The 19,064-nt window shown below is 29.0% G+C and overlaps 1 protein-coding gene across 2 annotated transcripts in view; it reads left to right on the top strand.

The window, feature by feature from the left end:
- LOC107446164 (xaa-Pro aminopeptidase 1) overlaps window positions 1–12,927 on the top strand; it is a 72,342-nt gene extending 59,415 nt beyond the window's left edge. The window contains exons 18-20 of one of the 2 annotated variants that reach the window (XM_087167628.1): window positions 6,097–6,173; window positions 8,424–8,522; window positions 11,939–12,927. In XM_087167628.1, the coding sequence (XP_087023754.1) occupies window positions 6,097–6,173; window positions 8,424–8,522; window positions 11,939–12,166 (404 nt within the window). In that variant the 3' untranslated portion in view covers window positions 12,167–12,927. The remainder of the gene's footprint in view (window positions 1–6,096; window positions 6,174–8,423; window positions 8,523–11,938) is intronic. The other variant, XM_043039351.3, reaches the window with a different exon arrangement.
- Window positions 12,928–19,064: the final 6,137 nt, after the last annotated feature.

The following is a 19,064-nucleotide window of genomic DNA, read 5'->3' as shown; positions in this document are numbered from 1 at the left end:
CCCGGAGGGAATTATGAAGAACCCTGTATGTATATACATTTTATAATTTTTCCACGCTTTAATCGCGTGAACATCTTTGTCGGTGATTGCCTTGTCTCTGACAATCTTAAAATAAGAAGGAAGTGTTTAAATTGTCTTTGACAATTTTAAAAAATGTTGAAATAAGTAGGAAATTTTATGACTATTAAAATTATTAATCAACAAAGGAAAGCAAGCTAAATATTAACTTTCAAATGGAAATAAAAGATAATCATTAAAGTAAGCTATCCAATTAATAGTTATAAAAACAAATTAACAAAGGATAACTAACAGAAAAATAAGCTAACAATTAATAATCACCAAAAATACTAGTTAACAAGAAATCACAAAAAATAACAGTTAATAGCTATAGAAAACAAGCGAACAAGTAATAACTAGCAAAAAAATGAATAACTGTTACTAACTAGTAAAAAATTAGTCGAAAGAAATAATTAATCCCTTAATAAACGTGCTTTTGCAATACACATTATTTTATTTCACATTCAAAATTATTATCACAAACTATTTAACACCGTGTATTATGGGTAAGTAAACTACTTTTAAACTAATTTTTTTCATTGTGTGCCGTCGAATTTCGAAATCGTTAAAAATGTGCCGCCCCCCAAAAAAGGTTGAGAATCACTGCCGTAGACATTAGGTATGAACTATAAGATAACGATTAAGAGAATAGCTTGGAACAAGTTTAAAATGAAAAACTTAGTGGTTAATTGCAACATTTTTATAGAATTTCCTCTTGTGGTTATTTTTGTTTAAAATCTCTACTTTTTCGGTGTAAAGAAGAATAAAGGAAAAATATAAACTTAAATTTACTATTGATTTCAAAATTTTTTCTCAGTATTACTTTTATTGGAATTTTGAATTGTATACATTTTTTATTTTATAACAAATCAATAATTGAACAAAAAAAAGAAGAAATTTTTTTTTTTTAGTAATAAATAAAACGAACCTATAATAAACAAACGTAAATTTAAAAAATCACAAAGATCATAATCTACATTTATGAATTTATATCCTTGAAATGGTTCCATTTTTTGTGATTCCTTCATATTTATTTATATATCCAGTCTCTATCCATATCAGTAAACGTCATTGAAAGAAATCACAGATTGATCCAAACTGTGACTAAAAAAATTTTTTTCTTCAATTTCTTGCATAATCATATATCCTTTGCATACGCCAATTTAAAAATATGTAACCCTACTAAACAGAATTTGAACCTAATTTTTCAGTTATAGTATAATAATATGACCAGGTTTAGAATTTCAATCAGGAAAACTAGATATTTCAATCAAACTTCATATTTTGTGATTTAATTTAAACATTGGTTTCTCTAATGAAAATCATATTACTTTAGTTTTTAAAAAAATCACTTTTTAATAAGAAAGTATTCTCAGAATAAAACAATTTTCTACTCATAATGTTAAAAAAGAACAAAAAACAATTAATTAAGACTCCTATATTTATGTTTAAATTCTCTGTATTTTTGTATAAAATTTTAATTTCCTTTTTTTATATACTATTCACATTTTTTGGAAGATCAACAAAATAACGCATTAAAGAAAATCTTTTGTTCATACTACTGTTCATAAATTGCTGGTAAGAGCTTTATAAAAACGGGTTTAAAATCCTTCGATTCTAAAATCAAAATATTTTTTTCATTAAATAGAACGATTTTATGATGACTGATTGATTCAATATAATTATATACTCAGTAAACACGAACTGTATTGATTCTGATATCCCTATTAAAATTTAAAGTTTATAAGTTAGTAAAGTAATTACGTATTCTGAAATAAGAATAGAAATCAGATTGAGAAGCTGTGGACAAATTATATAGAGTTTAGTTAGGAATTAGTGATCTAGAAAAAGGAAAAAGCAAACTTTATTTAAGAAATCACGACTTCATGAAAATCCAACACCAATAAGAGATAATTGATTAAAAGTTTTTGCAACATAAAATATTTGCAGTTAACAATCTTTTTACCAATTAAATATAAAGTGAAAAAATTCAATGTCACAAAACTATTTTAGACTTTGAGAATGGTCTATATTCAGCTTTTGGGAGCCTTGATAGAGAGTATATACTCCCTTTATTTACACTGCTTCAAAGTTTTATATTAAATCTACTTTTACTAGATGACATGACCATTTTAGTTATTTTATTAGTGAACTTATTAGTGAAAAAAAAAGAGGTAGCATATTTCATTTTGCGCTTTCTTTTGAAGCAATAATACATTCTAACTGAAGGAAACTGAAGATATCCTGGGGTCAACACTGTGTACTAAGTGTTAGTTTTCAAAGAATGAAAGCAAATGTTGCAACAAATTTCTTGAAGAATCACTTTCTAAGATTACAATAGGTATAGTCAATGCATGGGGGAAGATTGGCATTTTGAAAGAGTGATATTTCCTTCTCTGCAAGGGGTCATTTCCTGTATCGCAGCCCAGTAGTTGCTAATTGTATGGAATTCCAAGCTTTGCACATTTCAGGAAAGAAGATAAATCACTCTCTGAATCCTTGGCACTCTGTTTTTAAACCTAGTCTTTAAATTTTTCTCTTTTCTATCTGTCGTCTTACAGGAAAACATTTCTGGAGAAAAATTATTGCATCATAGTTTGCAATGAGAAACGTATTTATACATGTAATTTGAAAAAGGAGGTATAGAACAGAATTTAACTAACAGTAAACAAATTGAAACCAAACATTTAATTTATTGTCTAAAATAATAAAGTAGTGCATAAAAATAAAATACCTTCACTGTAAAATGAAATTTGAAAATAAAATGTACTTTAAAAATCAAATATATATATATATAATTTTAAAAGTTATCCATACTTTAGCTCGCAGATAATTTTATTGTAACACCTTCAACGATGTTTTCTAGAATTTTAACCACAACCAAAATTGCAGGACCATCATATTTGATATTTTTGAAACAAATGCTTTGTTGTCAAATTTCTTCGGCAGTTAATTCATAAGTAAAAAAATTACACATTTTTAAACCGTTCGAAATGCTATCTTAGCATATATTTATTTCGCTAAATTATCTAGTAAAAATAATTTTCCTTAGTTTCTCTAATATTAATTTTCGAAATTTTTTTACATCTTACTAAATAAATATTAGATTGTTTGGCCTTGTTTTTGGTCAAGTAAGAGTAAAAAACTGTGTAATACAAAAAACTTAACTTTGCGTTGCCTTTTCTTTTGATTATTGTTCTTAATATGTATTGATTATAATTAAACAGAAATTTGAAACAAATACATAAGAATAGTATTATTAAAGAATTTTGATAGAAAAAAAAACTTTTAAGAAATAAAAAAATTTTTATGCTCTTTCTTTTACCTAGTCTTGTTTTTTATAGTAAAATGAAGTTAGTTTTGGATACATTTTTAAACAATATTAGTTTAAAAAATTATAGATAACTTTATGAGGAAGAAGAAAACTACTAAGTAATTTCTTGTTAAATAATAAGAGCTATCCGAAATTCATGCTAATTTGCAATTCGTTAAATTCCTTTATTATGACGCAATAAAACAAGTATCTTATTTAGTTTTAAAAATTTTACTCACATTATTAATAAATTACTTGATAGTTTCACTTGATATTAAAATTGTCACAGGAAGTAATCAGAGTTTAGCTGGGGAAAATTGCTTCAAAGTATTAGTATATGGTTTTTATATAAACTTGAAACTTTTAATTAAAATTAAACTTAAAAAGATATTTAATCTCGTTGGTTTCTTTGTAGTTATAAGATTTTTAATTTTGCAAAAAAATTTTTGAATATGCAAGTTATTTTTTAAAAATTTCAATAACTGTCTTTCGTATTCTGTTCAATTTTTTTTTTAAATTTTATTTCTGTATAAATTTCAGATGCGATAATTCAAAGAAAATGCTTAAAGCATGAAAAAAAAAAGAACAGACTTTTATTTATTTGCTCTTTATTTATTTATTGTTATTATTATTTTCTTTTTGTTCATATCCTTCTTTGCTTGAAAATTTTTAAAATAATGTGAAAGAAATAAAATAAGTCAAAATCTAAAGTAAGTCAAAATCTCTTCCAATTAAGTTCACAAAATAAAATTCAATTAAAGAATATTATCAAAATATCGAATTTACAGTACTTATAATGAAACTGCCGAGCATTATTAATAGAGATATTTTAAAATTTGTTCAAAATAAACAAATATTTAATAATAAAAAATTTAAAAGTAATTTGCGATAATATATCCCCCCCACACTTTTCTAATTTTACCAAGAAAAATTTCAATTAAAAAAATAAATAATAATAAAAATTAAACAACAATGAAAGCAACGAAATGTTTAATTTGGTATTAGCAAAAGAAAATAAATTAAAATAAATAAATAAAATTAAATAAAACATTAAATTAATTTTTCCCCTTCACCGACAACTTTTGCTATCAGTACAATTTAACTACTAATGAACTCTAAAATAAACTCACAACTCCTCTGTGATTTATGATGACAGCTATCCCCACCTCTCAATTAGTACCTAGTCGGCGGTCGTAGGGGAAGGAAAGTAAACACCAGCCAAAAACTCGGGCGCGCTGCTAGAGAGGCAACCCGAGTTATTCCGGGCTTGCCGCTTTACGTGTAGATATCAAGCCCGAGTTATTACGGGTCCGCCGCCAGGAGGGTTAATAATCGTTGGATTTTTTGCCCTTGAAATATGGAGGCATCTGGGAAATATGGTCCCAATAGTTTAGTCAGGAATGCAATTGAACCTTTTGATCCCTTAATGTTAGTTTAACATTAATCTCTTTGATATGGAAAAATATTCAAAAAACTGAATTAATGCTAATGGATCCAAACTTTTTGCTACAATCCTGACCATGCTATTGGGATCACTGTGGGGAGAGTAGATTATCGACAATGTCAACCTTCATCTATGAAAAGGTACCCCAACATAGAATCGAGTTAACATATCGAGTCTTATATACTAGTGAATTGGAATTATATTTTTGTAGTGGTAGATACACTACAGTACTCCCCTACCAGAATTATAGCTGTGATAGAATTCGATGAATGGATAATACTAGTTGATTCATTGCTGCTTTCTGAGAAGCTGAGAGAGCTGTTTTAAGTTCACGGTCGTGGTCGCTCCTGTGTTGCCTTTAACAGTCTAGTGAATACGTTGCACGTTGTGTGTGATCAAGACTGAGTAGCAACAACGCGTGAGGACAATGACGCAGTCAGAAGTAGCAAGTCAACTGTTCAATGTGGACCATCCAGTGAAGTAGGCGTGTTCAAATCGTAGTGGGCGTATCTGCCAGGGTAGACGTGTTCACATCGCGTCCTGGTCACCAATGTGAGTAGAGTAGATTATCGACAATGTCAACCTTCATCCATGAAAAGGTACCCCACCATAGATCTGGTCTGGTCTTGTTGGTTGGTCGGGATGCCCGAGGCCGGTACGGTCCTTTACCCCTTCATCGTGAGATGGGATCCTTGAGGTGTTTCCTTGAGGTCCTGATTATCTAAAATTGATAGTAACCCACCATAGAATCGAGTTAACGTGTCTTATATACTAGTGAATTGGAATTTTATTTTTGTAGTGGTAGATACACTGCAATCACATTATCGTAAATGTAGATACTTCACAAATTTTGAGGATCCAAATCTGTTTAAAAAAAGACGTATTTATTCAGAGAAAGTGCGTTTTTGCGTTTGACTTCATTGTTTAAACTATCCCCTGCTCAAATTAATTAGAACATTTAAAGATAGACCTTTGGAACATTAAGCTCAGATCTTATTAACTTAAAATCTGACCATTAGATCAAAATTTATTTTGGTTTTTTTTTATTTTGCACACTTTTAATGCTTAACATTTTAAAATTTATTGTTTTTGTTTTTAAGAACCTTATAACTTGTTTGCTATTGTCTGATAATGATATAATTGTCTGTGTTATAATTTGCTTAAATTGTTTTCTTTAACAAATTGTAAACTTTTCTTGTTATTTTCTGTTCACTCTGATGTTTATTTAAGATCTGAACCTTTTTTTTATTATCTATTAGTGAATTTTTTATTCCTTCTACAGAACCTGGCTATTATGAAGCTGGAAAATTTGGCATAAGACTAGAAACGATGATGGTAGTTGTGAATGCTAATACTCGTGTGAGTAAGCAAACCTAGCAAAATTGTCAATATTAAATAAGCAAAATAGAAAAAGCTATGAATTACTTTTTTTTCCATAGTTTTGACATATTTAAGATACATTATTGTTTATTTTTCTTGATTAAAAAGAGTTTACTAAAAGTTTGATTTCCCTTGTAAATGAAAAATGTCTCAGACTCATTGAATTATTATTAAACAATCTTTATGTATAGTTACACATATGTGTGAATGGTAACTTGATAAGAACAGGTGGCATGAGTAAGATTATTTCTGCATTGTAATAAATAGTATTATTTAATCCAATACTTATATGATCTAATACAGTGCCCACTGTACACTGAAATCACTTTTATTCTGAGAACATTTGATTTTGCAAAGAGGCTTATTTTATAAAAATTAACACTTAGGATAAAAAATAGTGACAAATTTAAGCTTTAAATACCTACTATTGCAGTTAAATTTATTACTACATTTATATTTTATTTTACTGCATTTGTATTTCAATTAAACATGAGCTGCATTTTTATTTTACAGATAGGTTTTGAAATGTTAGTGTACATACATATTTTCTTGATTAGCAAAATTTGAAGGAAATAATTCAATAGTGTTTATAAAAGTTTTTGCCACTTTTAATATTTCTTTTCTGTAACCAGTGTAAAGTTTATTTTAAAATATCGAGTGCATTTCAGACATCTATTGAAGATAGATTTACATTACCGAATGAGTGAGGATCACTGACACTGAAGGATGATAGACATTTCATAATTTTTTTCTATTCCTTGACAGTTTTAGAACTTTAGACAGTCTAAGAAGTGAACTTTATTTTTTTTAATTCGTTGCGGGCGGAATTTTTTTTTATTTATTTATATGCTGATCAATTTTCAAAACTTAAGAAAATGGAAAATATTTTTTTCTTTATATATTCTATATATATAGAATATATACATTCTATATATATATATATATTTTTTTTAACTCTGCATCATTAAGTATGCAATGATTTATGCTTACCTTGCTGTCATTAACCAGTGGTGTTGTTAAATTTATTCTCAAATCATACTAGTCAATAGATACTTAGATTCTAAAATAATTCAATTTGTTTTGGGATATTGAATTCAAAGTAAGTGCATCTTATGGTAATGGGCTCTAGACTTGAAATTAGCACTTTACTAGTCACTAATAAAATTATGGTAAAACCTTATGAATATTTGGCCTGATTTAATGTGAATGTCTGAAACAATAGTGATTATCTACTTAAAATTTATAATCAGCGAAATTATTAGTGATAATAATGTGGTAATGATTTAGTGTAAATTAAAGATAATGATATGGTATGATATTGTATAAATTGCTCTTAAAATGAAACAGAAGAATTGACGTAAACTAACTTGCCAAAAAACTTAATGCTTCAAAATTTATGTCTTCAAAGTCCCTAAATATCTTTGGTTGTTCTAAAAATTATATATGTTTCGAATTATTAAGGCTATTTCTGATAACTCAAATAGACGTAGAAGTTGTAATATATATAATTTATTAATAAATATTTATTTGAAATTACATGATAAAACTAAGATTTTTTTTCATACTTTTTATTTTAGACTACTGTTTCCTAAGATTAAAGTACCGGTAAACTCTGCAGGAATATATAATACGAAATGATTTGTAATCATCACCTTTAATATACATTTTTGGAATCTTTATCAATTACATTTCCAGATTGATAATTGTGCAAGAAAAAAAAGGGATAATCTTATCAAAATCTGTCACTTGAGGAAAAGGAAATTAAAAATATTAAAAAAGAATTATATTGCCTTAGTATTATCACCACAATGAAATAGGTTGAATTTCATCATCCTAGCTAATAAGTTGTCAGATTTTGATAATATTTGTTTTCTTTCTCCATTCTAATATTAATTTCTGACCCCTAATATATGTATTTTTTTTTTCTTCTTAATTTTGACAAGGATAAAAAATATTTATATTTAAGGAAAGACTCTAAAAGAAAAATGCAGTTTACCAAAATAGCACAGCTTACAATTTGTTACTTAAAAGGTATTCTACAAATAATACGATAGCTAAGTTTTTATTACTTTAATATCAAGAAATAGCACCCTAAATGACATCCACTTTATACAAAACCTCGTGATAAACCAGTGCCTCATAAAGTCAATTTTGTTCGGATTGCAGGAGTAGTCATATCAACTACTGATTGCATTATTTACTAAAATGCTTTTTTATTTTATTTTGTAGCACAGTTTCAATAACGAAAAATTCTATACCTTTGAACCTGTATCATTCGTTCCCTTTGAACCAAAGTTGATTGATTTACAACTTCTAAGTACAAAGCAGGTAAGTTTATTACCAATTATTAAATAAATTAAATTGTATACTTTATTTACTATCTACAATACTAAAAAGCTATCTAAAATAACTAATTGATTTTCTGTTTGTATTTCTATTGTTGATATTCTATTAACGTTTCATTGTTCTAATTGTTTTTGTATTTTGAGTATTTTAATGTTCTTTTATGTGTTGTTATTCCTTATGGGTCTGTGCGGAGTATTTTTGCACTCCAGCGAATGAACACATCAAGTGCTGCTGCTAGAAATTAAAAAAATATTAAAAAATTTATTCTAAGAGCAGAAAGGGCATTTTTTTTCTCCTGAAACTGAAAATTTTTTTTTGGTTGCATTATGTATTAATGTTCTCAAACAGAAACATGCAGAAATATGTTTATACAGCCAACGCACGCTATAACGACGACCCCGGTTGTTCGAGAGAAAACAGGCGTTATAACGTGAGTTCATTATTTCAAGAGTACTAAAAAAAACATAATAATAAAAAAAAATACTTGACTAATTAAGTGTGTGTACAGAAAAAAACAAAATGAATACAATATTCAAAATGTTAAGTTAATGTTGAAAAGAATGATTGATGAATTTATTGTACCCTTAAGGAAATTTATATCTTTTTAACCTAATGATTTCATACATGCTGATTTCCATGTGATGGGGCAAAACGCACTTTTGATTATTAGTGGGAAGTAATCAGTGCCAGATTAAGCAGCCCTAGGCCATTCAAATTTGTGGGGCCCTTAGATTAAATTTTTTTCTCGTATATTTTTTATTTATTCAAATATAAAAGTATTTATATGGGTCATTCTCACGAAAACTGTCATTTTTCAGTTCATAAAATCCCAAAAAAGTAAAGTGAATAAAAAGCTCTGAAACTTTTTATATTAATAGAAATATGTAATGGCATTATAAAGAAAGTATATATCCTATAAATTATACTTAGTATTTAAATTAATTAATTTTTAAATAATTAATTTATAATTAATTAATTTATAATAATTAATAATTAATTAATTAATTTATAAATAAATTAATTAATTTAATAAATTCTTTTATTAATTTTTTAATTTACTTTTCAAATTAATTAATAAGTAAATTAATTATTTTCACTATTTAAAAAGTGAGGGAATGACATTAATAATGAGGGAATGATATTTTATTTCAATACATGCTTTTATCTAAGTTACATCTACCTAAAGTTTGAAAATGATAACATACTAAGTATATCTAATATTTATTATAATTTAGTCTTATATATTTAATAGTTTTTACAGGTTTGGGAAATAAAATTGGCTGGCACGATTGAACAAAAAAAAATTTAATAATATACTCATCTTGAATCATTCCCTAACTTTATACACTAGTGAGGGAATGACGAATTCAATAAAATTTCAAAATAACAGTTAGGCCTAATTAATTTCTGAAGTCAATCACATACAATTATATTCATACAAGAAAGCACCATATAATTATCCACTTTCTCGATGAAGTTGTATTTTATTTTACTCTAAAAAATGACATGAGGGAATGACAAATGTAAAAAAATTTACCTGGTTTGATTCATTCAAATTGATTCCACAGCAAAGCTTCTTTAAGTTGAAGATGGAAACATACTGCAATTTTGTTCTATGATGCCAGTTGTTAACTTCTGGAGTTTTTATTAAAATAGTTTTAGTCTAGGAAGATTGCAGGTGATAAGAACATTGTTGTGAGGGAATGACGCGAAACACTGGGGACAGAGTTTAAAATAGTGCTGTGTTAATATTTTTATCAGAAATTAAATTTAAAATTGATTTTCTGAATTCTATATTTCAGTATTCTGAAATAAAAAACACGAATTTGTAAAAAAAAAAATTTATTTCAGAAACAATTTTTTTCTTTTTTTAAATCAGCAGTGGGGACAAGTGAGGGAATGACATATTGGTATATTTTAATTACCTAAAATAAATAAAAAATAAAAATTGATAATTTTATTTTTATTCTTTTGTTAGCTTGCATTCTGAAGGACACTTTCCCTGAACTTTTTTTTCTCGTAAGCTGTAAAACAAACATAAAATATACTGGGGACATGAAAATGACTGTTTTTGTGAGAATTACCCATATATCTTTTCATTTAAGAAAGCATATTTAAAATTAAAATAAATAATAATAAATTAAATTTTAATAAGTAATAAATAAATATGATTAGCATTATGTAAAAAAATTATCGTATTTTATTAATATATATTTGAAATTGATTTTCTTTTAAAAAAATCATTATTTTTTTTTAATTTTTAAAATTTATTTTCAAAAAATCCATTTTAAGGGGGCCCCTAATCATTGGGGGCCCCAGGCTATGGCCTAGTCTGACCTAATGGGTAATCCGGCACTAGAAGTGATCCATATTTCACTAATCTTTTTACCATAGATCACTTCTACTTTGGATAAGAATCGAGGTGGTATTGCTACTCTCCCTTCATTTTGACTTCAAGATGTTAATTTAATGTTAATATTTACATCACCAACTTTATTACAAGCATGCATGCTCAAGTTCGCTTTATGACTCATCTTATAAGTGTCTTATGCTCCCTCATTCATTACGATGAATGTTTGTGAAATTTAAAAAGCCCTTCCTGTGTTGTCTCCTCTGCAAATGTTTCTTTCTTAGGTGAATTAAATATGCTTTCGTATAAACGTTTCTCTGTTCGATTTTAATGTGCACATTCAAAATCAACTGTACTTTTAATTTCTCCACATTTAATGTGGGGTAAAATCAAAAGAAGTAGTGATTTTAATTTCTTTGAAACTTGTGTTAAATCAAATGACTTATTGTTGAGGAAGTCATGTAGTTTTAAAACCATAAAAATGTTTGACACTTGCATATAAAGTGATTTTCAAGAGAATAAAAAGAAATATTATGCTAAATTTCAGCCTCTATATTGGAATAAATGGTTCAGTGCAGATGTTCTAATGGGTGTTAAAAAAAAACTTTGCGTCTTTGCTATGGAATAGCTAATGGGACTTTGCATCAGCCATTATAATGTAAGAATCTCTGTCTTGGCTTTCATACGGGAAGAACATAAACTATTTATAATACAAAGCATTTTTGAGAAGAAATTAAAATTGGGTGTTAATAGCTCATCCATATGTTATTAAACATAGTCTTTGTACATATTGATGTATGTATGCAATGTAAACCAAGATTTAGTTATAAGTGCCATTGACAGATGGCAAGATTTTCGAAATGTTTTTCTGCTACTGTTATGGACCAAGTAGTTATTTAAAAAATAATCGTACATTGTTGGATTAAAAACACAGTGAATACCAATAATTATACTTATACTATTGCCCTGTATACCTGTCCCTTAAAAATTCTGAGTAGCAATTTGAAATAACATTATATGCTATTAATAATTTTCTTTTTTTTTCCAGAAAGAATGGCTAAATTCATTCAACACAAAAGTACGCAATACTGTTGGAATAGAACTTAAAAAACAGGCACGAGACAGAGGATTGCGATGGCTTCTGTCAAAAACGGAGCCTATTCCAATTGATACACCTTGCGATAATGCTTCATCTTCAGTCTATACATGCTGCTATCTAACTGTTCTATGTTTTATGATCCATATGTTTCGAAAAGTGTATTTTCTTAAGTTGTAAAGCTTATCCATAAGTATCATTACCATTTTAGAATGACGAAAGAATATATTTATATTAACATTCATTAATTTCAATTTAACTATTGTTTTTGCCACTTTCATTTTTATCATTGTCTCATTTTTTTTATAAAATTAGTTTTTCATAAATCTTCCCGTTGTGTGAAGAACCCCCTTTAGAAGGAATCTCTTCCCTTCGCTCTCTCTCTGGGCATTTTATTGGCTAGTTAATCCGAAATTTTGAATCCAATGCTTCTCCAGTTGCATTGAAAGACCTTCCACAAATGATTTTGTTTTGCAATAATTATGCATATAACACACTTGTCAAAATGATTCAATCAGCATCGTGTATAATTTTGCATAGGATGCAATGCAATGATCAAAACTTTGTTTTAAAATTTTTGTTTTTAGACAACATGCTAAAAAAAAAAATATTTTTGCTTTTGTTTAAAACAAATGTTTGATATTTATTTGTTTGTTGAAATTAATGAGTCGTAGTGTCATTTTATATTGATAGCAAGATAGTTCGGCTTTTAATATATCAATATTATTTGATGCTCTTAATCATTGTTTGATTTCTGTACTTAGTAAAATATTCTTTTAGTAAATATTCTTTCAGTGAAAATATTTTTTAAAAATGTTGTTTTATGAATTCTATTCTACAATTAGAAAAAATTGGAAATATATATATTTTTTTAAATAACAAAGAATCTTCAAAAGATACATCTGTAGAATTTTATTCTCCAAAAAAAGTTATTGTTATTTGACTTGCAGGTTTTTTTTTTTAATTCGCACTGTAATTGCAAAATGAGAACAAGGTGAAAAATTTTCAAAATAAAAGTATTTGAGGAAATACACGTCAAATTTTAAAAAATAAATGTTGCTTTGTGTGATATAACTCAATCTCCACTTCCTTAACTGTTGAGACGATGTGGTCAAGTTTGGTGTCTGAAGCAAATAACATGGTCAAGATAAAAAAATAATTTGATGTCATTGAGTGAATTAAATGCCAGAAATTGAAATGAGCTGTCCTTATAACTCAAGTAATAGAGTCATGGATTGATATCCTCCATGAATGCCAGTCAAATATATTTATATATGTATGTGTATATATATATATATATATATATATATATATATATATATATATATATATATATATATATATATATATATATATATATATATATATATATATATATATGTAGCAACAATATGTTTTTATTACTTTTGTTTGTAGGTTTAGCCTTTTATAGTACATACTAGACAACAGTTACAAACAGAACAAGAATGTTTTTTAAAAATGGCACATTAATTATTCTATTGCTATCACTAATTTAAACATCCTTGTAAAATAATATAATGAATAAAAGCATTTGTAAAACTAACGCAATTGTTTGAACAAAAATTGATAAATAAATTTTTTAAATGTAGTTTTCGTTTTGAGAACAAAACAAAAAAAAACTTTTTATTTCTGCTTAACTTGTCTAAAAAAATCTTTAGAAGCATTTAATTTTCAGTATAAGTTGATTTATGTTAATATTGAAAGGAACGATTTATGAATAAAATTGATCATCGGTAACTTTAGACTATGTTATTACTAGAAAGCGTGTTTTCTACTCGTTAACCAGATAAATTCAGTTTTCAATCCGTTCTCTTGCATACAGTCAGACCATGGTAGGTTTCCATGCTTTTTTTTATCTCCATATGATGCAATGACGGGTTAGTTTCTCAGGAAAATGCTTTTATGAAACCAGAATTGTCCCTTGTGTGTTGTTTGATCTAGAAGGCGCTTTTATCTTTATAGAATTCATAAGCATTAGATTACAGATGTGGAATCGTAGCATCAAAATTAGCAAAACTGACATAAGAACTTCTGTTAAATATTTGTGATATGATTAAATTTCTTGCCGAGTATCCAGGGTTTAAGAGACTTACTAAGATATATTTCATTGCACGCAATTTACATTTATGGTTATCACGAACCAATTATGCATAATTGCCTTGGTAGTGCCTTGATAATTGATCTTGATTGAAACCGTATGCAACCAGTGTGCGACCTTTGCTATGCAGAACCCCCACTTTGAAACTTAAAAGTACTGTGGCGTAACTACCACTATAAATATTAAATACCAAATCACTAGTATATAAGACATGTTAACTCAATTCTATCTTGAGGTACCTTTTGATAGATGAAGGTTGACATAGTCGATTTATAATTCCCCTCATTGGTGACCCGGACATGATAAGAACTTGCCAATATTGATGGATGATCCACATTAAACAGTTGATTTGCTTAAAAATATACTGCTCAAAAAAAAAAAAATCCGGTGAAGTAAATAAAGTCTCTGGGTCAATAAACAATAGTGGAGAGAAAAAAATAATGAGAGAACTTGCTATAAACAAAAATAATGAGCAAAATGCTATTAAAAAAAGGAAGAAATAATATAAGGAGGGAAAATGATCTAAATCAGTGGTTCCCAACCTGGGGGCAATTGAGCTTCTCAAGGGGGCGACAATCCTTAGGGGGGCGACGAGTATTCAAAAGATAAAAATTGCTAATAATATCAATAATAAAAGCTATTTGAGATTGGAATTGAAAATATGTATGAAACCTATGGTTCTGGTGTAAGCAAAGAATTATGATAGCTAAAGCAAAGAGATATGTTGGACATTTGTTTCAAAGGAGACCCGCGTTTAAATTTGACGAGCATAAAACCTGATATCCAAGCTTTAACTTGAAATACACCAAGCACAGGGCAGTCATTGAAGTGGTAAAAATGTACTTTCTCCCTCTTTAATGCCTACATTTTTTTCTTAACTTTTAGTTGCTAACGCTTTAACTTTTTCTTGATTACATTAAAATATGACTTTTAAGAAATGTACTTTTGTTTTAATTATTCCGTCTTAAATATCATTTCTTTTTGGAAAAAAAAAGATGCGCAATTTTTTTTAATTAATAAAAATGGCGGGATAAATGTGCCTCCTTATTTGCATTACAATTTAAATTAAAATCAAATAATATTGCATATTTTCAGTGTTTTGTTGCTCACAAGCTACAATGAATGGTTTTTTGAGCAAAAAGAGAAAGGGGCGATATGTGTCAGCCAACCCCAAGAGGGGGGCAATGGTCCACAAAAGGTTGGGAACCACTGATCTAAATATATGAACAGCATGAATCAACTAGTGGTATTCGTTCATCGAATTCTATCACAGATAAAATTCTGCAAGGGGAGTAATGTGGCGTAACTACCACCACAAATATTAAATACCAAATCACTAGTATATAAGACATGTTAACTCGATTCTATCATGAGGTACCTGTTGATAGATGAAGGTTGACATAGTTGATAATTTAATTCCCCTCAGTACTTGTGAACATATTAATTAAAAAAAAAGACTACCAATTATTTTGAAAGCGTGGAAATCACAATCAACAGTATAATTTTTAAGTTATTTTAATTGATGATGCGGAACTTAGTCTAGTTCAGAATTTGTTTTGAATATATACATAAGGTGGAGAAAAATGTTTGCGTTGAAATGAAAGTAATAAAGAACTGTAATAAAAGTTGAGAATGGTTATCAGAGTGACATATTTCTTTATGGTTGAATTTAGTTTTATTTGGAATTGAAACGTTTGTTTAGAAATGCTAATCCATTTTTATTAAATGCATATTCTTTTCAATATTTATTTAATATATTGATTTTTTTTTGTTTCAGTTTATTTGAACAGTTTCATACAAATAACTAAAACACTAAAGAAATATTAATGAGATATAAACATAATTACAGATTTCAAAAATTATAGTAGGTTAAACAAAGTTCTACATTTTGGAACCCTTATGACCTTTCCAGGAGATCCTAACTTTTTGCGAACTGATGCTCTAGAAATTTCAAATAAAAGTTGAAATTTTAAATGGAAGAGTCCCTGCTCCAATCATTATTGCCTTGAAAGTTTTCTGACCATATTTATGAAGGTTGTCTTTATTCATTGCATCTTTTGACTGGGATAATTTAACATTACGTAAATAAAATTCCTAATTTGACCGACTCACAAGTAAGCACCTGTAATTATCCTTACATATTAAAATGAACCAAGATCGGCTCTAAAGAACTACCAATTTTTCAAATGTTACACGGAAGATTTTATATTTAAATTGGTAGCAAGATTTATACTTTGCAATTTTATTTTAAAAATTTCATTTAAAATATTCTTGATCATCATTATTACTAATTAATTTAAACATATAAAAAAACTATCGACATTACGTGTCGATAAATAGCATTTTTTAAAAGAAATTTTTTAGGCCAAGATACAACGAAATTAGCATAAATAGAGCTAACGTTAAAAAGGACAATTTGCGAATTTTTTCAAGATTTTTGAAAAGTGGGATTTTGAAAACTGGTTTTTATGTTAATAAGCGGATGTCATATTCTCTAAAACTCCTTATATATGACTGGAAATGTTTAAAGAATGTTTTTAAAATAGATTTATTTCGTTTAAAATTTGCAAAATCGAGTATGTATACACCGCAGAGCCATTACATTATGACCACCCATCTATAAGAATGGGCTCGCCCAGGAACAATGTTTTCATGGGGCACATTAGGACCCATAATCCTCATAGAACAATCCCTGACGTCTGTAACCTACTTGAACATAGTTGCAGACCAGGTTCACCCATTCATGGCAACAGTTTTTCCTGCGGGGGATGGTGTTTACCAACAGGATAATGCATCATGTGATACGGGTCGAATCGTTGAGGAACATTCCAGTGACTTTCATGTCTTGGCCTCCAAACTCACCTGACCTTAATCCAATATTGATTTTATTGAAATTACATACATTTGCTGACTTGTGTGCTCAATATATAGGCTTATAAGTCATTGTCAAGTAGAAAATACAGATAGAACAATTCAGAGAAAGACATCACAAAGAATACATCCAGGGTTACGGCGGGATTCGAACCCGCTACCTCCACGCTTAACAGAGCGTTTGGACTGGCGATACCGCTCGGCCAGTGAGGCCCCTTAATCCAATAGAGCGTTTGTGGTCCTACTTGGAAAACCAAATTCGTGCTGCCACGCTAACCCCTCGCAATGTGAGGGAATTGCAGGACCAGTTGGTGAGCGCTTGGTACCAGATACCTCAGACTACCTATCAGCACCTTGTGGAATCAATGCCACGGCGGGTGCTAGTAGTTTTGAGGGCTAAAGGTGGTCCTACATGCTATTAGCAGGGTGGTCATAATGTAATGGCTATTCGGTGTATATGATGACTAACATTAGAAATTCGCGATCGCAACACTCGAATACGCCATCTGGGGAGAGACCGATTTCATGCCTTTAGCCCTTCTCCCTTCCCTCTCCTCCTCTTTTCAGTTGTATAGGAATGTACTACGATAATTTCCCTTTTCTTGATATTTTTCTCTTTTATTTAATAAGAATATTTTTTAAAATTTCTATGATACTTTTCTTTAGAACTATGTTTAATGTAGTTTTCAGTTCCATATAGTTTTTTAAGTTAAAAGATTTTAATCTATGTGAAAATCAAGAGAGAAACTAACGTACTTCCTTCCTCTATGACTTTCCACACGCTAATGGGGAAAGCATGTGAAGTGTTGCCATAGGAAAAGAGTTCTGCTCTACGCCACCTGCAGCCCATTTCGATCGCCAATGAACACTTTGCAAATTTTTAAAAAGAAAACGGAATTTCTTTAAAGCCAATCCGATATGGAAAAAAAAATTAACACGTTTTCTGCAAATACTCCTAAATGACTAAAAGCATTTAGAGAATGTTTTTTAAATAGTTTAATTTAGTCTATAACACTCAAATTACAGTATATATCACGAATAACAATAGAATAAACACTTTGCGAAATTTGAACTGGTTTCATATTAAAGTTTGAACGTCATATTTTCTGAAAATACGTATGTTGGCTTGAAATAATTAAAGATTAATTTTTATATTATTTAATTTAGTTCCGAACCCATAAATTCCTGTGTACATATCGAAAAACAATAGAACGGATGGCAATATTTTAAAAAGTTTTCCGACTGTGATTCCTTTAAAACTGGCATATGTTAAAATACAGGTGTCTTGTTCTCTGAAAATGTCCAAATATGACTGTCAGCCGTGGTGCCTCAGGGGATAGAGCGCTATCCCCCTATAGAGGTGACTCGGGCTCGAACCCCAGCGATGGCTGACCGAAACGGATTCCGCGCCCGGTTAGAACCGGAAACCAGTGCAAGAAGGATCATGGGTTAGTGTCTCCTTACCGCCAGTCTAATCGTGGGAGGTTTTTATGGTTTTCCTCTCCAAACACAAATGTGGGTTAGTTATACCAAAATGTCCTCCACAAAGGCAAATTTCTCCCAATACTTGATCCAGGAGTTCCCTTGTCTTCTGGATTAGGCTCAAAATTGCAAGGCTGTGGATTTGAACATAAATAGTCGTAGACTCAGGACTGGGTCGGTATTTCAACGCCGGTTATGAAATGGATGCTGTTTTCTACACTAGGGAACGCTGCAAGCTCGGTACCGCCTAAATTTCCGGGTTCCGTTGTTTTTTAAAGCCATTTGGCATCATTGTGTTTTGAGATTCTTTCGAACAATGTATTTGATTACTTATTACTTGTGTTTACAATGCTAAAAGTGTTTACACTAACGTAAGATAGTGCACAGCTTGCAACAAGAACAAACAGTAATAAACTTATGGAAAGAGGCAATATCAAGACTGCCAAAAAAGCGAGTTATTCAAAATCTAACAACCATGTCACCTTTTTTAACAATATAGCTCTAAATAACTAAAACAAATTTTCACTTCAAACTCACCAGAATTACATAATAACATTAATATCTTATGAAATACGGCAGATTTGAGCTCAGAAATTATCTAATTTA

This window comes from Parasteatoda tepidariorum, chromosome 7 (assembly GCF_982258835.1).
Source record: "Parasteatoda tepidariorum strain Cologne lab strain chromosome 7, Ptep-v5.0, whole genome shotgun sequence".
NCBI classification, from domain to species: Eukaryota; Metazoa; Arthropoda; class Arachnida; order Araneae; family Theridiidae; genus Parasteatoda; species Parasteatoda tepidariorum.
The sequence above is the reverse complement of the archived record's forward strand: the minus strand, read 5'-3'. Positions and strand labels throughout refer to the sequence as shown.